The 27,981-nt window shown below is 40.7% G+C and overlaps 1 protein-coding gene across 6 annotated transcripts; it reads right to left on the bottom strand.

Annotated features, from left to right (window-relative positions):
• Positions 1-64: 64 nt before the first annotated feature.
• LOC120729743 (kielin cysteine rich BMP regulator) lies at positions 65-26,424 on the bottom strand. Of its 6 annotated transcripts, none has more exons than XM_040025585.1 (50): positions 25,950-26,421; positions 24,738-25,252; positions 24,343-24,412; positions 23,423-23,694; positions 23,254-23,317; positions 19,467-19,540; positions 19,247-19,336; positions 19,033-19,122; positions 18,834-18,923; positions 17,993-18,082; positions 17,779-17,865; positions 17,582-17,654; positions 16,893-16,975; positions 16,714-16,807; positions 16,551-16,630; positions 16,382-16,467; positions 16,183-16,273; positions 15,966-16,065; positions 15,794-15,879; positions 15,520-15,613; positions 15,288-15,437; positions 14,812-14,918; positions 14,635-14,728; positions 14,370-14,543; positions 14,196-14,278; positions 14,018-14,111; positions 12,180-12,362; positions 11,901-12,071; positions 11,628-11,801; positions 11,454-11,536; positions 11,292-11,382; positions 11,135-11,217; positions 10,867-11,040; positions 9,550-9,808; positions 6,718-6,800; positions 6,525-6,618; positions 6,282-6,455; positions 6,035-6,117; positions 4,985-5,105; positions 4,814-4,896; positions 4,588-4,687; positions 4,407-4,495; positions 3,652-3,754; positions 3,385-3,527; positions 2,953-3,125; positions 2,079-2,190; positions 1,891-1,992; positions 1,630-1,794; positions 1,229-1,529; positions 66-451 (listed from the first exon to the last, which is right to left on the bottom strand). In XM_040025585.1, the coding sequence occupies exons 1-50, from the start codon at positions 26,041-26,043 to the stop codon at positions 213-215; spliced, it is 6,408 nt and encodes a 2,135-aa protein (XP_039881519.1). In that variant the 5' UTR covers positions 26,044-26,421; the 3' UTR covers positions 66-212. The 6 variants fall into 6 exon arrangements, with proteins under 6 accessions (XP_039881524.1, XP_039881523.1, XP_039881519.1 ...); XM_040025584.1 differs by having other exon boundaries at positions 17,582-17,657; positions 25,950-26,420; XM_040025587.1 differs by having other exon boundaries at positions 17,582-17,657; positions 23,423-23,676; positions 25,950-26,418.
• Positions 26,425-27,981: the final 1,557 nt, after the last annotated feature.

Raw genomic sequence — 27,981 nt, 5'->3', positions numbered from 1 at the left:
TAAGATCCCTTGAAAAATTATATAATGAAACTTGTATGTTTTGTATACTTACTAAAAAAATATATGAAAGTAATGAGAAAGTGGCCACTTTCATGAGTAAATCATATATGCTTTTACTATTTCTTTTCCATATGGGTGTTTCCATTGTATACAGTAACATGGGGCTGATGCAGTGACAGTGCATGTGTGTGAAATTATAAGTGATTGTCCACTTATTCAGTAACTGTGGCATTTGAGGAGCTGCCATGAATGATCTTTGGACACTTTTCTTGTGGTATGCAGTAGTTGTTGTGTAGGACCAGACCAGCAGGACACTGACATCCTGGAACACAGGGCTTGAAACAGTGGCTTTCTATCACTCCCAGAGGTACATCGACATTAAAGCAGGTTACAGGACAAGGGGGGCCGCACTCATCAAACACAAAGCCCCTCTCCACTGGGCAGCCCACAGCTGTGGAAGACAGGAGCAAAGAAAACACTGTGAGCACTACAGCTTCAAGCATATGTCTTATTTTGACCTTTACTGATCCTCAGCAGAAATTTCCAGGTGGTTGACAGCAGTGAGGCCAATGGCTGTTTATTTTTAATTCAGAATGAATCATATTGCATTACTTCCTTATAACATTAAGCAGTTTATGTCATGGAACGCCGTGTGGCAAGCAGACTGTGGACCCAGAGGCAGGACACAGGAAGAGAAATAAACTCAAAAACTCAGCTTTGCTTGCTGGCAAATTACAGAAATTACACAAACCAAACCGAAAAATAGGACTCTAGGAGAACACACGGACAAGAGAGCGCACAGCAAAAGGGAGGACGTGACAAAGAACACATTTTAGTCAAAATAGCCAAGAGGAGATTAGAGCAAACAAGATGAGAGACTATCAAAATAAAACAGGAAGTAGCAGAACATGAGAACAGAAACACAGACCTGAAACAAAGACAGAAAAGGAAACAAACACAAAGAAGGAAACACCAAGGACAAAACACAGGGATGAGGTTAGGACACACATGGGAACATTAAGAAGACAGGAATACACAGAAACTCAGGATATAAAACATAAACTGAAACCAACTGAAAACTAGACAAGACCCAAAATTTAAAAAGCTGGGCCCGTGACAGTTTAAAGTTGGTTATGAAGCTGACAGCTGGTTGCCGGCATGCACGCTCGATGTGAAATGATAATATACATCCTAGAGTATATTTGCCACTTTCTGGTGATTTACTCACCACACAGAGACGCGCTCCTCCACTGCACGATGACTCCTGCTGCTCTGCACTGGCTCGCGTAGGCCTCCAACGTGTCACAAAGACAGTCATCAGTATTGGCACCGCAAGCACAGAGGTCGTAAACACAAGCTCCGTACCACTGTTCAGGAGGCACCACGGGATGACAGGGCTTAAAGATGGCAGACTTCAGGATTTTACAACGAGTGTTGGCCCCCTTCTTGGCCTGGTAGCCTGCATCCTTACAAGGGTCAACATTCTCGCCAGGACGACAGGAGGAGCGGAAATGGGTACCATTTGTGACCTTAAATGACAAAAAGTTATTTCATTTGCATGCGGTCAAAATTAGTGATAAGCTATGTATTTTATAGAGTCTCTGTATTACTGCTGTGTATTGATTTTACCCTCCAGCTGTTTCCAAATTCAGACTCAGATAGGGTGATTCGTCCATTTGGCATCCGGAGGTCATCCTGGTAGTAGTTGTTGAAGTTTCCACAAAGACCACAGGTGTGGCCCTTATAGGAGCCTGGCACACTTACTTCTACATGTGAACGAGGACTCCACAGCACCTAAGGTGGGCGAGTGGATGTACCAGTTTGTTACAAAACTGTGAGTGACCAAATTTGTGAGAAGGTAAAGAGACAGAAAAACAAAGAGTACTGCACCTTCAGACCAATGTTAGTGTTGAGTAAAATTGTGTTGGTTTGCCGTTCGATATAGATGTATGGTTCCCTGAGAAATGGCAAAGTTACAGCCTCATCATTCACCTGGATAAAAGAGGAGATGGATGAGTGAATGCACTAAGCATAAAATTCACTGGGTAAAACCCTTTATGGTCTATTTACATACAAACCTTCACAATCCAGTCCTGCAGTAGCTGCACTGTGACATCACCCAAAAACACAGTAACCTCTTTAGTCCAGGACACTCCTTTACGTCCACGATCATCATTTGTAGCATGAACACTGTAAAAACAAAAATGTGCTTTCTTGTTTTGTTACTTGTTACCTTTTAGCAAAATTTTGTGCTTTAAATACAATAACAATGCATCTATTTTCTGAAACACCTCCAGTTCCAGCCAGCTAGGATGTCCAAGACTATTTTTTCTGTGAGGCAACGATGGTAACTGCACCTCTTGGGGAGGTACTCCATATTATCAACCCCAACACAGAACCAGTACTGTTCTGGATTGTTTGAACAGAAAAAGAATCTCTTTTTCATTAGTGCTGTCAAAATTAACGCATTAACGCAAAATAATCCACCATCATACTTAACGCGTTTATAAATTTTAACTCGATGAACACATCTGGAGCACATAATGACTCAAAATACTCGAAACGATTATGTCTATGTCTATATATATATATATATATATATATATTAGCGCCACCGAAAATTAACGAGTTAACGCGAATTAATCCCCATTGCGATTAAAACTTTTAACGCAATTAATGCATCCGGGAGAAGATTGAAGAAAACTATTCAAATTCTATTTGAATTTGAATTTCTTGTTTATTCTACATTTACTTCATTATATTGCATAAATGTCAGTTAAAAGCTTAAATATAAAGTTGAAAAAAATCAAGTTATCATGATGAAGTAATTGCGATTAATCGCGATTAATTACAGATAATTGTGAGATTAATTTGTTAATTTTTTTTAATCTATTGACAGCACTACTTTTTATACAGTTAATTATTATAGCTATTGTTTGGGATGAATTTCACCTGAAATCTCCACTCTCACAATCCTGTGTCAGGACATATGTGCACGTTCCCTGGAAGTGCAGCATGCGGCCATCGAAGGTCCGGTAATGAGGATCGCCAAAGGCACTGCAAGTAGCTGGACGAGGAAGGCAATGAGGACAACACAAACCTGGGATAACTGCAGGCATCTCATCCTGGCAGTAAAACACACAAACAGACTGTGTTAACACTGGCTGTGTGAGAATATGATGAACCTAAAATGATTTAAAAAACAAAAAGTCTGCAGTGACAAAATGTGCTCTGTGAAAATAGCCAGCGTGTGAACACAGATGAGAAACGTCAGATAATTACTGATTCTCTGCAAATTGATGGGTGAGCATCATGGGAACATTTCAGATAATCATGAAACGCCATTAAAAATTTTTTGTGTGTGTGTTTTTCAATAACACTCACATTTGCACAGGTGAGGGGAGGGCAGCGTTCACTGCGACAGTGTACGTCTCCAGACAAACACGTGCAGCTGGTGCATTCATCCACCTCCCAGTGTTCATTGGAGTGAAACACTGTCCCCTGGTACAAACACGAAACCTCCGAGTCTACAACACATATGCACAACAAAGTTTTATCTTTGTAAAGAATACACCCCATCCATCTGTCACATCATTCCAGTGTCGAATACCCAGAGGTGAAAAGCTAGCAGCTGTTTTTATTTTGTGATACCTTGACATTCATAGCAGCATCTCCCAGGAAGTTTCACTTGCTTTTGTCCTTCCAGACAAATGGCAGGTAAACACTCTTCAATGCTGCACTCAATGTAGCCCAACTGAGGATGCAACCACAAACAGACTTCTGAAGAAAATAATCTCAGTAAATAAAAAAAGGTCTATTTTAGAAATGCTGTTTTTAAAAAAATAACATTAGTGGCAACGTGCTGGTGTGCCTTCCACCTAAGGCTGTGGCCTTTCTGTGTGGAGTTAGCATGTTCTCTGCGTGGGTTCTCTCTGCATTCTCTAGTTTTTTCCCACAGTCCAAAGACATGCATGGGTTTAGGTTAAGTGTTGATTTTAACCCTTGTGATTGGAGATCTTTCCAGAATACCCTGCCTCTCGCCCTATGTCAACTGGGATAGGCTCCAACACTCCCAAGACCCTGAATTGGATAGGGGATAAGTTGGATCAGATGTATGTATGTGTGAATGGAGAATCATATTAATATTATGTCTTCAGTTAGGTGAAATTTAAGTGTTTTCCTTAGCTTAACGATCAAAATCAACCCCTCAGTATTTGCAGCTGGAGAGCGCTGGACCCTTCTTTTTGTGTCTTTTAAGTCATTCCTCAAAAACTAAACCCTTCCACCTGTATTTCTGTGTATAATATAAATATATATATATATATATATATATGCCACATTTCAATGCTATGTCAGTCATTACTTTAAGTTCTTTATGATGGGTGTCTAGATTTCTGTTGACTTACAAAACAGGTGCATGTGACACAGTCATCTTTGCTGTCTTTCCAGCTGGTGCCGTTCACAACACGCCTGTTCTGGTCCTCAATTACACAATCTGCGAGGAACAGAGGAGAGCCAACATATACAGAGATGTATTAATACCAAGAATCTAAATGTTAAGACTGCTGCTGTTCTATCACATTATACCTTTACACACTGGGCAGCATGAGTCTGGAGGGGTGAACTGCTCATTTAGAGGACAGGTGAGTAGTGGGCAGACTTTGTGTAAGCAAGTCCATGTCAGGTCCTGTACGGGAGATCACCCAAAGACAGCATCACCCCATAATGAAACTCTGTAGTTGCTGAAATATCCTAACTGTAAATATTTTATTCCATATCTGTGAGGTATCACACCAAAGTGTTGTTGTTTTACCTTACACTGGCAGGTAAAACAGGGGTCATCTGTTGCCAACACCTCATTACCAATCAGTGCAGTGGTACAGTTACTGAGAGGCTCTAAACATAGACACATATGTTAGAGAGCTCAGCAATACTGCAGAGATAATACACATATAATTTATTTATTCATTTGTTTGCTACTAACGTGCACAGACAGGACAGCAAGAGTCCGGTCCAGAGAACAAGATGTTGCTCTTAGGACAGTCAACCAGACTGGGACACTGCTTTCGGTAACACTTCAGGTGCTGTTCTCCATCCGGCATCACCTGAGAAACACCCAAAATGTCAAGAAACTGCTTCAGATTTTACTATTACAGCTTCTATCACTCCATTTATCCATCTATCTATATTTATTTAATGATGAAATCTCACGGAAATCAAATATCTTCCAAAGAGAAATCCTTGCATTATTTTTACGTTATTTCTGTCTTTCTGTTTTTACTGCTTCAAGCAATTTTGCTACAGTAAGTAGAACTGAAGCTTAACTGACTTTGAAAACATCATTCATCACTTTGACTTTAAATACTAAACCCTGCACGGATCGCACATTGTGTGACACAAATAGGGTGTGGGAGGCAGACTGAACAAATTCCATAAAGCAAAGTAACAAAAACTAAAGGCACTTAGTAGAAAAAAACGGGAAACACAACTGGAAGTATAACAGACGGCACAACAGAGAGTGAAGAGAAGATAGGATTTATACATAAAGATAACTGGCTAAGTGGGGACAGGAAGGGAATCAGAAACAGCTAAACATAATCAAGGTAATCAGCAAACAGGAAGCAAGCCCAAGACAACACACCAAAGAGATGCTAACTGACAAAGTGAAACAGGAAATCTAGAAGATAACTAAGCACAGAGACACACAAAGACAGGAAAACTGGGAAACAGTATTGAAAAAGCATTCCACAACACAAGGATCAGATCTGAGAACTGTAAAAACGTTTATTCTAAGGTTGTCACATGATATTTTCATACCATTTTTATAACACACATGAGATAATATCTTGTCATTTGTGTCAGTACAGTAATGGCATATCTAGAATCTCACTATCAATCTGAGTAATGAAACTGTAAGACTGTGAATTCCCTGTTTTAAACACAGATTTTGTATAGCCAATAAGTTATAATAAAAAAATAACCTAAACCAAAATTTCATGATCCAATACAGAGATGATTTTTATTTGTTTCATACCTCACATGTGCAGATCTGACAGGGGTCATTGGCTGGATGGAAACTGTCCCCTGGTCCATATACTTTGCCCTCAAATACACAGTCTGCTCAAAAAATAATGACAGATTGTGACAATAAAAGAATATGAACACATATATTTTATATTAAATGTATGGCTTTCACTACTGTATGGCTACGTATGGGTTTCACTACTGGGAGAGACTGCAGAGAAACAGAAACTAAGAAAATGTAAGGCGAATATGCTTACCAGCACACATTGGGCAGCACTCCCCAGGCACACTGATGAAGTTAACACATGGAGACAGACAGTGTACTTCAGAGCAGGTGGTCACACCATCCACGCACATACATGTCATACATGGAGTTGAGTCTGCAAACCAGCTGCTGCCCTCTGTATGCTCCTCTCCCGCATAAACACAACCTGAGAAGGAAAAGTGAGTCACTGACAAACTATTCCTCCTGTGATTAGAGCTTCCATTAGTTTATTTACCTCTACAACGAGGACAGCAGGCTCCTGGATCAGTCACCTGATGCACACAAGCAAGCTTAGGACACTCAGGAACTGCACAATGCACCTCACCTGCCTGTGAGAATATCACAGATCAGCACTTCAATACAAGAAAGGTGGGAAATATGGAGAAGAATAAAATCTATATCTGCAAACAAGATTTATAAAGTCAGACCTTACAGATGCAGGTGGAGCAGTGGTTTGAACTCAGGGTCCACGTCTGCCCATCACTGAACTCCTGTCCATTCAGCATACATACTGAGTCACATGACCAAGAGTAGCAGAGAAAGAAAATGTTGGAGAAGTCAGTCAGAGTTTGTTCTAATGTTGTGTATATTACAGTACAGGGTGGGATTACCAACCCAGAGTGCAGGCCTGGGAAGGTAAGCCGACAAAATATGGCATTAAGACTGATGAACAAGCGACTGTGAGTGGGCTATGGTTTAAACATAAATGTTAAAAACTGACAAAAAGGTAGAAGATTGAGTGTGGAAGAAAAAAACTGTGTAAAGTTGTAGTGTAGGATATATTATTAGTTCTGTCAGAATTACTTATATTATTTCTCTCTCAACTACAGTAATTTAAATTTGGACACAAGGTTTTTGAGCCTCCCCATCATTCTACATGAAAAGGGTAAAGGCAGGGAGAGCACGATCAGGAGTCCTGACAGAACAGAGCAGGTTATCGGTGACAATAAGCATTGAATTAAGTCAGAAATAGCATTAAAAGCACAAAATGGAAAATGTGGGTGTGTAAAGGAGCTTGTGGGGTAACAGTAGCTGTTGCAGGCTGAAGCAGCTTAAGTAGCACATCCCATATGAGATATGGCCAATAGAATGCACAGAAGGGTATCAGCTGAGCCTTCACCTGATGTTGGCTGTAATTGAAATCATCCGGGTTTGTGAAATTATACTGCAGGCAAAGCCATCGTTGGGACGAAAACACACATACTGCAGCTGCCAGGGAATGGTGCAAGGTGGTGATATGTGCTGGATGATGGTCATGACCTCTTTCTTCATTGACCAGTAGAAGGTCATACAGTACACCTGGAACTTCCTCTGTTAGGTATCTATATTTTCAGCTTGTTCTTCAGCCACATGTAGGCTTTGAGTCTTGCACCACATTTTTCACTGTCTGCATTGCCTTATATTGTGGTACCAATAGTGATGAGTAAGTAGAGCCCATGTGCTGAAGAGACCTGTTAATCTCACTGATTGATGTTTGGGCCCCACATTTTTTTAAATGAATTTCTTTCGCTTTCAACCTCACACTCATTCTCAGCGTTAAGAATGCTCCACTAACTTCTCCTAAAGGCTCCTTTCATCCCAGCAGAATCACATTAATATGTTCTTTGGTTTTTCTTGTAGAACTTTGAAGGGGGGAAAAGAAAACATCAAACGACATTTCACAAAAGAAACAGACAAGTTCTGACAAACAAAAGAAAACATGCAATGACGTCACAACAAAGAAAAACACAAATTGTTATGATGTTTTCCCAATAATCTCTAACTTCTTTTTCTTTCACCTGCTGTCATTATGGGTCACCACAGCGGTTTATCAGCCTCTATTTCACCCTATCCCCAGCATCTTTTTCTGCCACGCCAACTCTCGGCATGTCCTCGTTCACTACATGAATCTTCTCTGTGGCCTTCCTCTTTTCCTGGCAGCCTGGCAACTCCATCCTAAACATCCTTTGCCAAACATACACACCATCCCTCCTCTGCACATGTCCAAATCATCTCAGCCTTGCCTCTCTAACCTTTCCAAAATGCTCAACCTCAGCTGAGCCTCTAATATATTCATTTCATATCCTGTCAATTCTGGTCACTCCTAATCAGAATCTTAGCATCTTAACTCTGCCACCTTGAACTCCGTCTCTTGTCTTTTTTTTCGTTTTTTTAATAGTGCCACTGACTCTAAACCACTCTCACTATAGATCACAATATTGTCTAGAAATATAAAGTCCACAAAGACTCCAGTCTGTCTTTCTCTGTCAGACTGTCCATCAGCATTGCAAACGAGAATTGGCTCAAAGCACATTCCTGATGTACTCCTACTCCCACTATGAACCCATATGTCATTTCATTTTTCTTAGTTTCTTTTTTCTTTTCAAACCTTTAAAACTTTCAGATGCATTTAAAAATTTTTTTTCTGTTCTTCAGTCCTCTGGTAATTAAAATGTCAAAACCTTAAGCAATTTAGTCAAATCCTAAGGCCATGCAGTTCCACAGACCTTAGACAGCACACAGGAACAAAAACTGTGTTTTCAAAAGGATCACTGACCACTTAGTAACAGTCTCCAACTAAACATATTACCAAATGGATCACGGGACCAAACTGTTGAAAGTTTGCTGTGGTGGTATGTTTATTGAGTATTCTGGTACCAATTCAGAGAGTGGGTCTGGGAAGGTAATCCAACCCTGACCCACTGACAAAACACAACATTTATACTGGTGAACAAGAGTATGGGCTGGGTATGGTTTACATGCAAGTGTTAAACAGTGACAAAACATATAAGGTGGAGGGTCTGGAAGACAACAACTGGGTGACAAGATCAAGGACTAAACAAAGACTTATTATGACAAATTAAAGTGGTGACAGGGTCAAGGGGTCTGGGTAGACAACTGACTTCTTGTTACAGGGGTTGTAACCAGGAACAAAATGATAAAGGTCAGTGATTCAGCGTCTCAAGTTAGTGAGCGTCTTAATAGTCTTCATCCAAAGGAAGCAGATTTCCAAATTAGTCCATAAAAGGTGAAAATAACGTGTTCCAAGTTGTTGAGATGTGTGATTTTTTGTGATCAGGTGCTTGAATTCAAAATGGGATTTATACTCTTTGTACTTCTGTGACATTTCTGTTTAACAGTGTGAAAACAGTAAAGATTACATACTAATGCAGGTTAATTTTCTGTGAAGCCCTTGTTATATTTAAAAAGTGAATACATACGGGATCCTAGCTTTCTTTATAATGAATTGTTGGCTGTGTGTTTATCATTTCAGGATGTACCTGAGCACGGCTCTGACATGGAAACGTGTTGAGCGCAGGGTGCTTGTTGGCAGCCGTCGGACACACATTCAACAGTGCCCGCGACACAGGTGCAGCTCTGGCATTGGTTTGATGGGGGCCTGAAGCTTTCGCCGTTAGAATAAACAGCATCCTCATAGAAACAGCAGTCACAGACGGGGCAGCATTCCCCAGGACGCGTCACTGGATTGCTACAGGTAATGCTTGGACAAGATTCCTGCTCACATACCACACCACCATTCTACACAACACACATACAAACACACACAAAAAAGCAAGTGCAAATTAATGCCTGGTAAAAAGTCACTTCTAATATGAAGAGTTATTATAGTTTTAAATGAGTTTTTAATTTTATTTCATTTTGACTTTTTGTTTTTACTTCAGTTTTAATTCAGTTTTTTGTTTCGGTTTAGTTTTTATTGTTTGAAAATATTTAATTTTAGTTATGTTTTTATTAGTTTCAGTGTTAGATTTAGTCTTTTTGAATTGTGGATAGATACATATGTTAGAGACAAGACTTTTTTTTACAATAAAAACACATAACCTTTTGAAAGTAGTTAAACCAAAGTCTTTTTAGATATAATAAAATAAATATATATAAAAATAAAATATCCCATCAAAGCCTCATGAGGGAAACTGTAATAATATTTTTTAAACAAACTAACAAATATTAAAACAACAGGGGGTGAAAACATTTCCTGGCAGTTTTTCAAAATAAAAGAAAAATTCACCAAATTGTAATGTGCTGATGGGGTTAGGGTTGTGCTATTAAACAAATTGTTAGCTAAATGTATCTTAAGTAACATATACTGTTTAAATGGTTTACACGTGGTTACAAAACATTTGTAGCTTGCTTCTTTTAAGTCCTCAAATGTTTCTTTACAGCTCTGGTGACTCTGGAGGCTATGTGACTACAGTGAACTTATTGTCACGCTCAACAAACCAGTTTAAGATGATCTGAGCTTTGTGCGTTATCCTGCTCAATGCAGCAGTATGGTGCTCTGTGGTCATAAAGTGATAGACATGGGCAGAAACAATACTCGGGTTGGTTGTGGCATTTGAACAATGCTCAGTTGGAACTAGGGAATCATTTGCAACTGGTGCATATCAAATAACATCTGCCATCTTCTGTGAAAAAGCAAGCTATAAACTTTCAGAGCATACATGATCTGAAATGACAGATATTTGCAGGTCTGGTTCTTAATATAAGCCTGTAACCTCTAAAGTTTCTGATTTCTGATTTTTCTGTGTATACTGAATGTCACAGTTGATAGAGCTGAAAATGATGCATGGCAGTACCTGACAGGAGCAGCGCTGACAGCTATCTGTAGGGTGTGCAAATTGCTCCCCACTCAAACAGTCGCGTCCATAGAAGTTACATCCATCACACACTTCACATGCGCAGCTGTTGAGAGTTGGATGTGGGCATGACACAGCAGGGCATTTTCTTTGCTCACACACTACCTCTCCTCTCTAAAAAAACAACCAAAACCCAAACAAAAATAAAACATGATGCCATGATGGTGAACTTAATAAGCGGTTTAAATAATGCGTTGCTCTCGCTCACTGAACATCTGCAGTCCTCGCACGCTTTTTCTTGTTCAAGGAGAATCTGTCCATCAGCATAAGTCAGACCTTCAAAACGACAACCTGCATACACAATAAAGCGTCAGTTACCTACTTATTCTACTTAACATGAGTTGTGATGTGTTGATCGCTGATACCTCCACAGACTGGGCAACCACAAGCATCAGTGACTGGATTAGGACAAAGGGCTTCAGGACACCGCTTCCTCCTACATTGCACCGAGCCTCTCTGTAAGAGAAATAAGCATGACATGGTGTCTAAAGCTAATAGGAATGTCTGTGTGGGTGTGCTGATACTACCTGGCAAATACATTCATAGCAAGGGTTTCCTGGGTCAGGAATGGACTGTCCATTGATGAGGACTGCGCCATTATAGGAACAGCCTGTCAAATAAAGATGTGTTTAGTTGGTCAAATTGTAAAAATTGGGGAAAAATATCAGTGTGGGCACAGTTAGTTTATTAAGCGTTCATACGGTCACATTCTCCACAGCATTGTCTTGGTGGTTTGTAAGGGTGACTGCATTTTTCATCACAGGGTATCCTGGAGCACGTGACATCGCCCCCGTAACAGTGACAGACAACACAGGGGTCGCTGCCATCATGAAACTCAGCGCCGTCAAGATATTCTCTACCATTATACATGCAGCCTGCAAGAAGAAATTTACAGTTTAATACATGCAAAAAAAGATCATTTTTAAATGACTTTAACTGAGGCCAGTGATTGGTGCATTGGCTCAGGTTCTCACCATCACAGGACATGCAGCAATCTCTCTGGACTGGGTGTTTACAGTTGGAGGGAGGACAGCGTTTCCTCTGACACTGGACAGAGCCGTCACGGCAAGCACACTCAACACATGGCTCTGATGGGTTATCCCACATCTCCCCATTAACTCGCTGTTGATCTTCATATAAGCAGCCTGAGAAAAAGAGAGAGAGAAAGATAATTGATAATAAAGACGCAATAAACAACTGCATCAAATATCAGTAGTGCTCTGATCTTTAATTAAGGACATGACAACTTGTACCTTCGCAGCTCCGACAGCAGTCTTGTTTGATGGGGTGAGAACAGTGAGCGAACGGGCAGCGCTTTCGCTTACAGCGAACTGTCCCGTTGGTGCAGGCACATGATCGACAGTCGTTATTGGGGTCGCTGAAATGCTCCAAGTGACTGTAGGAGCTTTGTTCATACACACAGTCTGACTGAGGAGCTGAAGAAAACAAAAACTGTGAAATTATTTACCATAAAAACTTTCAGGAGTCAGCTTCATAGTCGTTGGTATAACTTATATTTTGCCATCACCAAATAATTTTTGTATTTATATTTAAATTATATTATACTATTCTCTCATTATATATGTATGTAAAGCATACAAACACAGTATTTGACCAGTTCCTATTTGCAGTGTAGTCCTGAAACTGCTATTATTCCTCTTCCTCCTCCATCGTCACAGCAGATTGTCTGCCTCCATTTCACCCAATCTCTAGCATCCTCTTCAGTCACACAAACTTTCTCCATGTCCTCCTTCGCTACATCCATGACACTCCTCTGTGGTCTTCCTCTTTTCCTCCTGCCTGGCAACTCCATATTCAAAACCATTTACCCCTTACATCCACTCTCTTTCCTCTGCACATGTCCAGCCCATTTCAAGTTCGCCTCCCTAGCGTTGCCTCTAACCTCAACCTAAGCTGTTCCTAATAGTTCTAATCCTGTCCATCCTGGTTACTCCCAACAAAAATCATAGCATCTCCACTCTTGGCAGTTTCCCCTCACCACCTAAGTTTTAATTTCCCGGTCATCTGCTAATTCTTTCCTACGACCCAGAGCCTGCCTCAACTCCTTCCTGAACTCTGCACTCTTTTTCAACTCCCATTATTTAATCCTTGCCTCTGCCTTCACTTGCTTTCTGTTCTTGATTTCCAAATTCATACTACAGACTACCTAATGAAGCTGCTTAGCTACATTCTCCACTTGCAGTCTCCAACCTCTTTCAGATTGCACCCTCTGCACAAGATGTAGTCCGCCTGTCTCCACTCTTTCCTATCTTACCCTATCCTACCCTGTTCTTCTCCCTTCTTGAAATTTGCTTTCCCAAAAATTTTCATCCTTTTTGCAAAGCCAACTGCCATCTTTCCTTCCACATTTCTCTGCTTATCACATACCTCTCCAGCACCTCACTGCCTCGGTTGTCAATATCTACGTGTCCACGTAAGTCTGTTCAATCTCTCTTCCTTTGAGATTATCCCCCCTCCATTTGGCTCCTTATTGTCACCATGGTAGAACAGTTTAAATCCACCTCCGATGCTCCTTGCCTTTTGTGCACACAGCCTTCCTATCTAGCGTCCTTTTTCTCCATCACATCAGCCACCTTTCTTCCTTTACCAATCATAATTCCTACATTTAGAGTCCCTACTCTCATCTCCAAACTCCTACCTTTCTCCCTCTTTTGCTGCTTCTGTATATGCCTTCCCCCACTCCCCTACCTTTGTCTTCACTCAAAAAAACTATTACTAGATGTAGTTTACATTACTAGTGTAAACTTTTGAATTGTGGAGTGACGAAGAGTGCTTTTTTCTTGGTTCAAAGTAGATTCGTGAATTTTTTTATTTGAGGGGGGTAACTGTGCTTTGTACTACTTTTTCTAGATATTTTAAGTCATCAAAAAAGATAAAGAAAATTCTGCAAGAGCAAAAATGGCTTGTATAACAGCGAAAAAAGGCTTTTTAAAACTCTATTTTGTGGCATATTTGGCTGGTGATTCTCTCATGCAATTTTACTGTTGCACTGGAAATTCATTTAGCTAATGCTTTAAAATAACTTTTCAAACAAGCGCCCCAGAAGGACTCTGTTCTTGCATATCCTTACCAGGACACTGGGGACAGCACTCTCCTTGTATCACATGAGGGTTAGAGCAGGTCAGTGGTGGACACCTCTTCATCAGACACTGGACATTTCCATTCTATGACAAACACAAACAGAAATGAAAACCTGCTTTAAGAAGGCAACATGTTATTGAATTAGGTGTTGTACTCATTATTCTTACAGTGCAGCTGCATGTCCTGCATGAGTCAGTAGGATGGGGAAATTGTTGTCCATTGGAATATTCTTTCCCTGCATAACTGCAGCCTGCAGCAGTAAAACAAGCAATGTTGTAATTATGAGATCCTAATTTCTCAGAGTTGTTTATTTTCCTTACAGTAAATGTAAACTTTCTCACCATTGCAGTTGTTCTGGCAGCACTGCCCAGGCATCGGTGCATTACAGCGCGGCTCAGAACATTGTGCCTGATGGCAGTCAATCCTTCCACTCGCACATGTGCACTCCTCACACACACTCACGGGGTTGGGAAAAACATCTCCATTCAAAAACACACGGTTTTCATAGGAGCAGTCTGACAAGAACAAACACACACATTACAGTCACCTCACTCAGAATAGATCACGTTTACCTATGATAAGAATCACAGTCTGAGTTTTAGGTACCTCGACATTTGGGGCAACAGTCTCCAGGTGGGGTGTAGGAGTCCCTGCAGTTAAGCTGAGGACAAGATTGTCTCTCACACTGAACAGTGCCATGCTGAGCATAAGATGAAAGGAGAAGATGTTAGCAGGTGCAAAGATAAAAAGTGATAGGGAATGTGTTAATGAATGGATTCTTACCAGACAAGTGCAGGTGTGGCAAGGTTGGTCAGGGGTCGCGAAACTCTGACCATTGCTATAGACACGTTGGTTATAAGTGCAGCTGTCACAGACTGAACAACAGGAGCCTAAAAAACGAGACAGAGTATTCAGTTTGTTAAAGTATCTCAAAAAATGTGGAATTTGTGAAAAAGTTCATTTTTTCCATAATTTAATTAAGAAACATAAACGTAATATTTTACACATTCATTTCACAAAGTTCAGCAGACACAACCACACTCATGGGGAAGCCTGCTGACTTGAAAATGTCCACACTCCTCAAGGAGAGTAAGCCTTTGCCGAGTAGGCTGGCTTGACTGATCATAGTTTGATATATAGATGCCTGATTTTCACCAGACACACGGCCTAATCATCAAAATTAAAACAAAACAAAAAGACATATTTCAATTAATGTGTAATAAATATAGCATTTATAAGAGTTAGGGTCACAGTCTTACCAGTAATCCTGGTGGGATGCAGACAGTTGTTAGCAGCACACTGTGTGCGTGTGCATAAGGCCTCTCCATTCGCACAGGTGCAGCTGGAACAAGGACCCTCAGGCTGCCAGTTGGACCCCTCATCATATTCCACTCCATCCAGTTCACATGCTGCAATGAGAAAAGAAGGTTTTCATACAGGACACTCACTCGTATGAACCTGCACTCTAAATGTGTATGAGTCAGAAGTTACTTTTGCAGACTGGACAACAAAGATGTGGGTGTCTAATCGGATTGGAGCAGCGGACAGGAGGGCACTTTTCTTCGTTGCAAATTACATTTCCACTCTAAACCAGAGAAGCAACAAAAGAAATGTCAAAGATATTAATGGGCATAAAAAGTGCTATGATCTAGAAAAGAAAAATGCATGAAACAAATGAAGAATCATGCCTCCTCTTGAGTGAAAAAACAAAGAGATTTTTGCACTAGACACACACTTTCTTTGGGTGTATATTGCATAAACTTGCCTTACACCTGCACTGCAGGCAGGGTCCACCCCCAGAAGGGCTGAACATTTCCCCATCAGCATACACCCTCTGTTCATACTCACACTCTGGAGGAACAAACACAAATAGCTGATTGGTTGTTTCTGTGAAAGTTGAAATGTAGCGGGAACTAGATGCATATTTTGACACTGACCATTGCATGAGGCACAACACTCTCCTCTGTGCCTAGCTGGATGAGTACACTGTGGTGTAGGACACAATGCAGCCATGTGTTCACATGACACTTGACCTGCCTAGCAAAGAAATTGAATATGTATCACTTATTCTTTTAACCTTAGTTGTCACAAATATCATGGCTACTCTGTAAGTTTTGATACATTTTTAGTCAGACTTTGTCAGTCTAAACTCACAGAGCAGTAGCATTGGAGGCAGGGGTCTCTCTTTGAGGTGAACCTCTCTCCATTCACATACACTTCGGACTCATATTCACACTGCTCGCATCTACAGGTTCACGTAAACATTGATTAAATATATTTAAAAACAGCAAAAAAGGTGAAACTGTACAGGCTTAAATATGATATGGATGATGGTGGTAGGCAGGCTTGTTACCGTGGACAACACTCCCCAGCATGATAAACTGGATTGTTACAAGACGGAGCAGAACAGCGAACGCGTGAACACACCATATTTCCATTCTTTGAGAGAAAGAACAAAAAAAATTATCCTCAATTCATTTACACACATGAAAATCAAATTTAATTGTAACTTATAGACACACCTCACATCTACACTCTTCACAGGGGTCTCCAACAGGGATCACAGCTCCATTAGGGACTTCATGTCCATTCACATCACAGCCTACAAGACACACAAATAGACACATTATGCCTCTACAGTCTAACACATATACAAACCTTATTACACAAGGCAATTAAGCCCACCTTCACAGACTGGACAGCAGGTATTTGGAGGAGGAGCAGTAGGGTTTCTACAGGGAGTGTAACACTGCTCCCTCTCACAGCGAACATAACCGTCCTGTGATGAAGAGTGAACAGCATTATTAGAGATGAAGGTGAGTGACCAGATGAAAACCTGAGCATGTAGTTGCTGTCAAACCCACCAAACACTGGCAGATATCACAAGGACTCTCCACCGACCTCCAAGAGTCTCCATTGTTATAATTTACACCAGAATGGGTGCAACCTGTAAAGACACATCACATTATTGTACTATTCCTGTGCTTCTAGGTATGAAGATATTAATCTGTACATCTAAACAGATTTTTATCCACCCTGAACCTTTCTGCAAGAAAGATTCTCAGTACAGAGTTCCTAACAACCCGAAACCAACAAGAAGGTCCATTTGTTTTCATATTTGTTGAGTCCTGTCAATTTTTGTGACATTGACAACTGGAAATTTGAGTATATGTGATTAGGACAGCACATGCTATTTGTTAAATTAAAAAAGTGGAACGCAGAATTATTTTGGATAGCTATAAAAATGCCAGTGTAGGCTTACAAGTTATGCACCATGGGTGATACAATAAAAAGCATGGATGTGGTGAAGGGGTACATGCAGAGGGTTGGTATGACAGAAGAGGATGCAAGGGATAGGGTGAGATGGAGGGAGATGCTCTGCTGTGGTGACCCCTAAAGGAACCAGCCAAAAGAAATAAAAAGAAATGATACAATGAATGCCAGACAGAGTTACCAGTGTGCATAAAATGAATGAATGTGTACCTTGCCAAATAGGCAAGTTTAGTTCCTCTCAAATGTATTGTTTAGTATGCTTTATCTTCTCTGTACTTACCTGTGATTTGCTGGGCACAGCCTCCAGGTACATTCCCCTGTGGGCAGTCTTGAGGGGGGCACTCCCTGTTATCCTCCTATTCAAATGAAGAGAAACACAAAATGAGAAAAGGGATGGAAAAAAGGGCCAAAAGACTTCTTAAGCTTATTTAATATTTTTGATTGTCATTTATTATGAAGTAAACATCAAATACTTACATTGCACGTTTGTGTCTGACAGCCAGGTACATTTTCCTCTCTGCAGTCTTGATTAGGGCATGGCTGTTGAGGGCACTGCCTGTTATCCTATTATTAAAAGGAAGACAAACAAAAAAATAAAAAAAGAGGAATGGAAAATAGGACCAGCAGACTTCTTCAAGCTTATTAAATATTTTTGATTGTTGTTTATTATGCAAAAGAATGAAATACTCACATCACACGTTCGTGTCTGACAGTCAGGTACATTTTCCTGTGGGCAGTTTTGAGGAGGGCTTGGCTGTTGAGGGCACTGCCTGTTATCCTCCTATTTAAATGAAAAGAAAGTAAAATGAGAGAAAGATCCATCCATCCATCTTTTTGCGCATTATCTCTAAGGGAGAGGCCAGCCACCCTTCAAAGGAAGCTCATTTCTGCCGCTTGTGTCCGTAATCTGTTCCTTCAGTCACTACCCACAGCTCGTGACCATAGGTTAGGGTAGGAATCTCGTTCAACCGGTAAATGGAGAGCTTCACGTTTACACTCAGCCCTCTCTTCACCAAGAAAGGACCGGTACAACATCCCCATCACTGTAGCCACAACACCAACCCGTCTGTAGATCTCCCGCTCCCTTCTCTCGTCACTCGTGAACAAGACTTCAAGAAACTCCTCCCCTTTTACCAGCTGAGGACCATGCCCTGAGATTTGGAGGTGCTGATTCTCATTTTCATTGCTTCACACTTGACTTAACACACGCTGCGAACCATTCCGGTGCGAGCTGGAGGCCATCGCCCGATGAAGGCAACAGAACAACATCAACTGCAAAAAGCAGGGATTTGATTCTGAGAACACACAAGTGGCCACCAGACGCTCACCCTCAGGCACCCTCCCTGGGCCTGGCTTCAGGGCGGGGCCCTGGTGACCCTACCCTATGCAGGATGAACTGTTCCCTTGATCGTATACTCACAGGGGTCTTTTATATCGCTCTTTGAAAGAATGAACTGAAAGCAGTGCCAGAAAAGTTCTTTAAATTCATTAAATGTTTTTGACTGTCATGTGGTTAATTATTAAATACTCACATTACACGTTCTTGTCTGACAGTCAGGTACATTCTCCTCTCTGCAGTCTTGATTAGGGCATCGCTGTTGAGGACACTGCCTGTTATCCTCCTATTAAAATGAAAAAATAAGAAAAAAGGAATGGAAAATAGGAGCAGAAGACTTCTTCAAACTTATTAAACATTTTTCCATTTCTTATGGAAAAATATGAAATACTCACATCACACGTTCGTGTCTGACAGTCAGGTACATTTTCCTGTGGGCAGTTTTGAGGAGGGCACGGCTGTTGAGGGCACTGCCTGTTATCCTCCTATTTAAATGAAGAGAAACAAAAATGAGAGAAAGAATCAACAGAAAACAGTGCGAGAAAGGTTGTTTGAGCTCATTAAATGTGTTTGAAAATCATCTGTTGTGGTTAATTATTAAATACTCACATTACATGTTCTTCTCTGACAGTCAGGTACATTCTCTCCTGGGCAGTTTTGAGGAGCGCACGGCTGTTGAGGGCACTGCCTGTTATCCTCCTATTTAAATGAAGAAAAATAAACATAACATAAGCAATGAACAGGAAACAGGACTAGCACTGTAGATTTCTTTAGGTTCATTTATTGTTTTTCATTATTATTTTGTTGCGACTGAATATCAAACACGTACATTACACGCTCTTGTCTGACAGCGATCTTCAGCACAGTTGGACCCATTGTGAAAAGGACAATCTGACTGGACCCCTGGAAATCAAACAAAGTCTTTAGATCACAATTTTTTTCTGCGTCTTTAATTGTAAGTTAGGATTTTATGCAGGCTTGGAGTTTTATTCTGCTTTCTTTCTCTGTGTCTCTCCGTCAACCTTTTTCTCTTTACTCTTTGTTGGATCGATCACCTCTGATTCTGCCCATGGCTTGCTTCCTGCACCTGCAACTCACTGCCTGCCTCATTAGTGCTGTTTTTAACATAGCTAAATGCTGTGTTTTTACAAGCAGTAAAGCTTTCATTTCCTATTGAAGTTTACAAGTTGAAATCTTGTTGTAAATAAACCTTGCCAGTTGCTTGACTCTGGTCTTTGGTTGTGTTTATGCTGGAGTGTATACTGTAAATAAGAAAATCTAAATTTTCCTGGTGCCACCTTCTGCCATCTCTGTCTGTCTCCACAGGTTTTCTTTACCTTTTCTCACTGAGTCACTGATGAACATCTGGCTTTGCTCTCTTTCCAGTAATCACAAACAGCATGGTTCTCATGTGATATACACGGGCTTGCCTTTACACATGCATACGCATTTTATGGACTGTAACCATAACCAGAATTGTCTTCATACTTTCCGACGTTAAGTCAGACAAGTCTATTAACACTGCAGGATATTTACTGTGGGCGAAACAGAATGTTAGTTTTCTGAGGGATTCCCTACCAAACAGATGAAATCACGGTCTTAATAACTTCCTCTATTATGTCTTTATCCATTTAAAAGATTATGTTTATAGTACAGCAATCACTGAAGAGAAAAGTCACATTTATTATAAGCATTTACATTCCTCGTTGAATATAATTTGCTGACCTTGGGTATTTCAGCCTTTAATCACTGTAATGACTCAAACAATGTGTTTGTGTGCAAGAGAAGGCAATAATCACCGCGCAAACAAGAGGTTAGTAAAGCTGCCTACTCTGCCTAAAGGCATTTCCTTTAGCAAGCCAAGAATGCATTTGCTAAAAGTGTGAGTCCACAAGTGTGTGTAATCATGGTGCCCTTGCAGCTGTCTGCTCTACGTATGTACTAGCAATGAAGCAAGTGCCAAAGGTAGGTCAGTGGGGTGTAAGAAAGGGGACAGTGGGCTAAATGTGGGGGGAAAAATGGGAAAATCAAGAGAATACTTAATTAAAGGAATCCTTAATGAGGCTAGTCCAACATCGGCAAAAGCCCCATGTCTTTGTTTCATATGCACATGTATTTTTACACAGTTTCTTCAAATGCACCAAGCAGAACGTGCAGGAACTGCTTAGTTTCAGTGTAACAACACATTACTGACAAATTATTCAGTTAAAAGATTGACATATTGTTGTTTGGATAGTTTTTTTCTGATGATGGAACGAAACCATTTGAAATCCTTTTTTCCCAGTATTGTCCTGGCTTTCTCATACCCATTGGGCGATGATGTGGATCGTTTGTGCCCATGTTCATAAGACAGTGCTTGGTGCCACACAAGCCGTATACACATAATCCCCCCCCCCCCCCAAAAAAAGTAGAGAATGAGAATGAATCTAATGAATCTAAGTGGTACTGCAGAGATCATTTCTATGTTGTCACTACAAGTGACGCATTATATGGAATTGAGAAGTGCAGAGGTGAAAACACATATGCTGTTTTTTATAATTTGCTGAACTTGTCATTTTCTTCTGCTCACATAAGAGATGCCTTGATTTTAAATGTTTACACATGTAATGAAACCCTTGCCTTTGTTTGCTGATACAGCATCCTCCCAACATGCACTATTTCCAACAGAGACTAAATGAGAGGAAATTAGTGCTGTTCCCAGGGGAGAGGAGGAAGACTTCACAGAGTAGGGGCAGCAACTCGTCCCCGGCCCGGGATGGGCATTCTACTTTTTGCTGGCTGAAAACCATGGCCTCAGGTGCTGATTTTCATTCCTGCCGCTTTACATTTGACTGTGAACTGCTCCAGCATGCTGGAGGACATCACCCGATGAAGCCAACAGAACCACATCATCTGCAAATAGCAGAGATGAGATTCTGAGGCCACCAAAGTGGAACCCTCCTGCTATCTGGCTATGCCTAGAAATTCTGTCTAAAAATTGAACTAAGAAGTAGTTTTGACGCAAATCCAAAATTTTGGTTTACTATGTAGATACAGACAGAAAATATAAAACACAATAAGATACATAACCTTGAACAGGAAAGGGTGATAAAATCAACTGACTACCATATATGAGACTAAAGGTTTGCATTCTGTAAATAACAAATCAAAAGCCGATGACAATGAAAGAGAATACTTCATACACTATTAGAAACTAAAAGAAAGCTATAGTAATACAAAACCTGAAAGAAGGTGGCTTCTAAGCTTGCCTTCATTAGCAATTGTGACCAACCTCAAGCCGTTCTGAAGCTCTGCCATGTAATTCAACATAAGGAAATAGTCAAGTAAGACATATTTGGATGCAAATGATCATTTCCCAAATGTTGCCAATACAAACAAATGCAGTAGAATTTTAAACATAGTTTAAAAGATAAAAGCCATTTTATGAAAGCTTGACCTTATTTAACCTTGAAGAAAAGATCAGAGCTATACAAATACAGGCCATTTACAATACTTTTTAGCGCTTTTACTAGAGCCTAAGGACCCCAAAGCGCTTTACACAACCAGTCATCCACACACACTGGTGATGGCAAGCTACATTGTAGCCACAGCCACCCTGGGGCTCACTGACAGAGGCGAGGCTCCCGGACACTGGCGCCACCGGGCCCTCTGACCACCACCAGTAGGCAACGGATGACGTGTCTTGCCCAAGGACACAACGACTGAGACTGTCCAAGCCGGGGCTCGAACCGGCAACCTTCCGATTACAAGGCGAACTCCCAACTCTTGAGCCACGATCGCAATATTTAAAAACCCCATATGCCCTATTTTATACTTATATGTTGTCAACACAAATAATGGCAGCAAGAAAAAAAGTTTTAAATAGTTCTATGTAGCATTATCATCACTTTGACCTTTGGATCAATCTATTGATCTTGGAGGAAAGGTCAGAGGTCAAATATGACATATTTTAAATCTTTATATGGTACTTTCTCTACATTGACAATACACACCACACTTAAGAATTATAGTTTCTAATTTATTAGGCTTTCTGTCAGTTTTTCACCAATAAAGTTCACCTTGAAGACCTCGGTGGATCTAAGCCAAATTTTAAAGGATTGTTAACATCACCCCACGCTGGACTTTTACAAAGTTTTATCAGCGATCATTCAAAACCTTATGAGATTTTATATTTACAGACAGTATAACAGAGATACACAGAAGAGGAAGGAGGAATTCTCTTAAGGAATCTCTGAGAAACACAAATTTAATGCCAATCTTTTCATGTATAATTGTGTCAGTAGCATTGTTGAAAGGCCCTGAATACATTTTCACCACACAGAGGTTGGACAGCAGTGTTCTTCATAAACATTTTATGAAGCTAGTCTAGTTGACTTCAGTGTGGGTCAAAAATACCTGCCTGTTCTGTTTGTGTCCCCCAGGAAAAACAAAAGCCGTGATAGCCATCAGTAAAGAGCTACTAATTATGTGCAATATTGTTGCTGACAGGAGACACAAAGACATATTTACATTTTCTCCGTATCTTCATGAATACAACGAATTTAAAATTTGAAAAAACAAAACAATAACATTAAACACCCGTGACAGATCTCACAAACAGACAGAAGCTTAGTCACCTTCTCTGCAATGGTCCTTCAGACATAACTCCAGGAATTCTACACGATTTTGTAGGTTTTCGTTCTGTTATAAAACAAACACACAAACAAAAAAATCTCAGTGTACCCTGCAATTAGGTTTCATTATATCATTTTTCGCGAAAACTCATACACCAAGTGTGATCTTTACCTGCTCTCTTATGATGCCCAACTCATGAGTCAGCTTTTTCATCTGTCTCTCCAGGTTCGTCAGTCTCTCATCTTTCTGTTCCTGAGAAGCAGAATTATCACCTCGAGGAGGCTCAGCTCCCTGCATCTGATCACTCTGGATCTCCTGAGGATGATAGCTGGTTTGGTCCTGTGATCTGTGGTTTGTTTGAAGTTTACTGGGTAAATCATTGTGAGGTTTGCTGGAGTCAGTCTGGGAATCTGGGTCATGTGCATCTGGAGGAAATAGATAATCTAAAATAAGAATCAGTCAAATGGTGGAACTCCTCAGAAGTGAAATATACTACATTTTTGACACATTATAAGTTCTGACCAAATGGCAGAATGATATCATCATACACTATATGGTCAAAAGTACTGGGCCACCTACACATTAAGCTTACAGGCGGTGCTCAGCCATGCAAACATCTGCCATGAAGCTCTGGGTCCACAGTGTTTCCGCTCAGAAGAGGTTTGAAACTCTGCAGAGAGTTGGTGACTTTGACACATCATGCTCCTGAGCACTTGCCGACCTCGCTCTTTAACTTTATCTGGTCTGCAACCCTCTGAGTTGCTGTGGTTCTTAGCTGCTTCCACTTCGCAATAATAGGAAGTTAGTCAGTACATAGACCCCGTCGCCAGGAACATCAAATCATCTGCTAAAAACCTTGGTAGGCCTCACTGCACCACTACCTGTGTGAGTACTCTGTTTCACATACTCTGGCTTCATATATTCACATATTTCTTAGGGCTACTGGGTAATTGGTTATAGGTGTGAATGTGATTGTGAATGGCTGTCTGTTTCTATACATTATGTCTGCAATCGACAGGTGACCGTTCCAGGATGTAACCCCACCTTCCTATAAAAACTGTGACGGACGGAGAGACGGAATCTGCTCTTACCTGTAAGATTGCAGCTCCATGGGCGCCTTGGATATGCTTTCAGTGAAATTTCTGCTGCCTTCAAATATCCCTGCATTTGAAAAAATACAGTCATTACATAAAATATATAATGTATCTGTTATGTAGAATAATGGCATTGATTATGGATATACTGCATATACTTGGATATACTATCTGATGTTTTATTTGTAATTATGCACACGGTAAATCTAAGCTGACTATATTTCCTGGTAGTATTTTCAGCAAAAGGCAGTCTTCTGTGATTACAAGGTTTATAGGACAATACCTAGTGTTGTGCAAAATACTAACACAGTACTGTAAATGAAGAAGTTCAGATGATGTCTCTCTGTGTTCTCTGTGTGGAAGCAAATATGCAGTAAGCAAAGGAAACTCACACTAAATTTACTGCTTCTCTTCCCTAATGTGCTGCCAAGAGTGATGAGAACATCTTGAGGCAGTTCTAGGTTGATCCTGTTCTCATTTTCTATCGGAAAAACTGCAGCTTCTTGACAGTCCACAAAAAATGCCAGTCTGTCAGGCTCCAGGCTCACAGCCAGATGACCCCACTTTTCACTTGCAAAAGGGTTTGTGTCCAGAAGGTTAATGCTGGCAAAGTCGTGCGCTCTTCCTTCAACCTGGTAGTCCACACGCAGGGTGTTATTGACAGTGGAGGAGATGATCTGGAGAATAGGCGAAGATGCAGACGAAAGAGAAAAGATGGTGGCAGTGGATCGAGGCGCCTGGCGCCCCACCACATGAACACCCATGCTACCCTGAAGGTTGGAGTACAGGAAGTGAGAATATTCAGCGGGAAGTGTCAGGTGGGGTGCTCTGTTACGTAGTTTGTAGATCATGCCGCTGCTCGCACTTTTTCGGTGAGGTAGGTTTAGTGCTTCCACAAGATCAATTACTATAAAAGAAATAAGAGACACTGTCACATTCACATCCATATGACATGAGTTCTGGAGTAGAGTACTGTGATTTCTGGGTTATGATGATTGTGAAGCTTTGTGTGAGAGATCTACTGGTCAGTGACCTCAGTGACCTGAAACCAAGATCACCCTTATCTCATCTGTCTGCAATTTCAACTTATGACTGTCTTTAAATCTGATATCTGGTGCTTCAGGACCAGATAGAAATGGAACATGACAATAAAAGCTTGTTTTGTTGTTCGTAGATGTATTTATATTATGTTGAAGTATTGTGAAGTAGATGGACATGCATACAAGGTGAAAAGCAATCACTGCTAGAGGCAAATTGTCCTTTCCAAATGTCAGATTTTGAACTTTTTAAAAACTAAAACTATAGTTTCTTTGAAAATGAACACTCAATATAAACAAATGTGGGACTGGGCAAGAATGAACATTAAAAATCATTAATTACATGTCAGCTTTTGTATTGTGATTTTTTTTAAAAAGACATTATATCAAGCTTAAGTATTTAAATACCAGGGTTTACTAAAACAAAAAACAACTCCCTGCATACCATTTATAGCTCCACTGACTGTGAACAGATTAATTCACACTTAAAGTTATAATTTAAGAAAGTTCGATCAAAACAGTAAAATAAACAATCCATGACCCCCGTGACCCTGTGTGTTAACTTACCATTCTCGTTATCTGCACTAGACTGTCCGTGCAAGAAGAACACGAAGAGCAAATGTATCTCCAGCAGCACAACCGCTCTGAGTTTCCTCTCCATTCTCCTCAGCCAAAAGAAAAAAAAAAGCTCAAAATCAAAATACTTTACACAAATATAACAGCATTTATCGTCCTTTTAGCCATGGATCGTTGAGTTTAACGTTCAGTGTGTCACTGCTCCTCGTCAAGCAGACATCTCCAAAAAGCGCTCAGGGGAAACGTGAAACATCTGGATCTAGTGTTGCCAGATATTGCAGATGGTTTTCAGCCCAAAAGTTATTCAAAACTCTTCAAAATATAAAGATTCTATAGCCGAGTTTACGCTCCACTGTGCTGCTTAGCGTCGAAGAGGAATGAACACGGGCACTGCAGACACACATACTCACACATACGGAGACATACAAATGTGTGCGTGCGTGCGTGTGTGTGTGTGTGTGTGTGTGTGTGTGTGTGTGTGTGTGTGAGAGAGTGAGAGAGAGAGAGAGAGATTATTGCCAGAGTTCTGGACCACAGTCCCGCCTATCACTTGAAAGCAACCCAAACAGCAACCCGTGCACATCAGTGCTGCACTCACTGCATACGTACACTACGTATAGGAGTCCGTGCGCTTTATTCACCGTGAGCACCTTAACTGTAGGTAGGTCCCACTGCACCGCCGTGCGTGTGTGAGCGCGCGTGTGTGTTTGTACTCATGGTACTTGTTTCGAATTAACCCATAAAATTTACATGCAAGAAATAACCGCCAAAATGATCCCAAACACCCGGATTGTTGTTGTATCGTAATTTTAACCCGCACGATAAATCTTTAGAACCGCTTAACTGGGCGGAAACCCACCCGATCTTACAACACTGCTGAGTCTCTCCTCTGCTGACACAGTCTTACATTCCCCCTTGGGCAGTGATTAAAAGGCAGTAGTGAAATTCTGTTCATTCACAACTTTTATCAAGATATCACATGTTTTACATGAAAGGGGTCGAGGCCGCAGATATTCACGTAAGAGAAATGTTCAGGTGTGCAGAGTTCATCTAGTTTCTAGTACCAAAAAGACATCCGTGACGGCCTTTTCTTGTCTTGTTTTCCTTGTTTTTTCCTCGAAAAAACATCTCCACCCAGTGGAGACCCCTGTTTCTGGTAATCAGCTAAAACCTGGTATGGAGACTGGAAGGGAGCCATGCTGAAGCATCCCAAAATGTTTGTGTGTGTATTGTGTGTGTGTGTGTGTGTGTGTGTGTGTGTGTGTGTGTGTGTGTGTGTGTGTGTGTGTGTGTGTGTGTGTGAGAGTGAGTGAGAGAGAGAGAGAGTAAATGTGAGTGTTAATGTCTTGCTGTTTTGGAAATAACACCAGTTTGCATCCCACTGTGCCTATCCACCCACCCTCTGTCCCAGGAATCTATTTCCCTCATGTTGCTGACATGTTCATCACTGCAATGACTCTTATTTTAGATTCTTTCCCATACAAATCTCATAATTCTTAGCTGTGAAACTTACAGGACAAATAAGACATGCTGTTTTATCTTAATGAAGAGATGACACAACACCCAAGTGATTCTTAATGGATGGAGTTGATGGGAGATTCTCTTATCAGGCCAAATTGCTTTCCATCCATTAACTACACAATTACTGTAGATCTGAACAAAGACCCACCCAGCGTGCTAGTTAGATGGTTTTAAACAAAGTTATAAGCCCTCCATCCACCCCATCCCAGAGGAATTCCTCACTTAACTCCTAGAGGGTTGATTGTAGATGCAGAAACTCTTTCAAGGAACTGCTGTTTCAATGTAGCACCAGAGTGGCATTTTGTTCTGTAACAATCAGTGAAAAGTAAAAAGCTGCACTCACCATCACTGTATACAGTGGCTCTTTCCTTTTGGAAATATGGTCTAGTTTCACAGTTAATCTGCAAATAATAATAATAATAAAAAAAACTGCCCAAAAATCTACCAACCCATAGCCCACAGCCCAAGAGAATAAAGGTGTATTCTTAACTGAACCCACATG

Source organism: Simochromis diagramma, unplaced genomic scaffold, assembly GCF_900408965.1.
Source record: "Simochromis diagramma unplaced genomic scaffold, fSimDia1.1 OVJJ01000293.1, whole genome shotgun sequence".
NCBI classification, from domain to species: domain Eukaryota; kingdom Metazoa; phylum Chordata; class Actinopteri; order Cichliformes; family Cichlidae; genus Simochromis; species Simochromis diagramma.
Note: the sequence above shows the minus strand (reverse complement) of the source record. Positions and strands in the feature narration are given on the sequence as shown.

Excerpts from the sequence above, each read along its gene's own strand:
- LOC120729743 (XM_040025584.1), bottom strand. The coding sequence starts at position 26,043 with ATGGAGAGGAAACTCAGAGCGGTTGTGCTGCTGGAGATACATTTGCTC. Across the intron at positions 19,337-19,466 it reads GTCAGACAAGAGCGTGTAAT|GAGGATAACAGGCAGTGCCC; the intron begins GTACGTGTTTGA and ends TCATTTAAATAG. Across the intron at positions 18,924-19,032 it reads GTCAGACACGAACGTGTGAT|GAGGATAACAGGCAGTGTCC; the intron begins GTGAGTATTTCA and ends TCATTTTAATAG.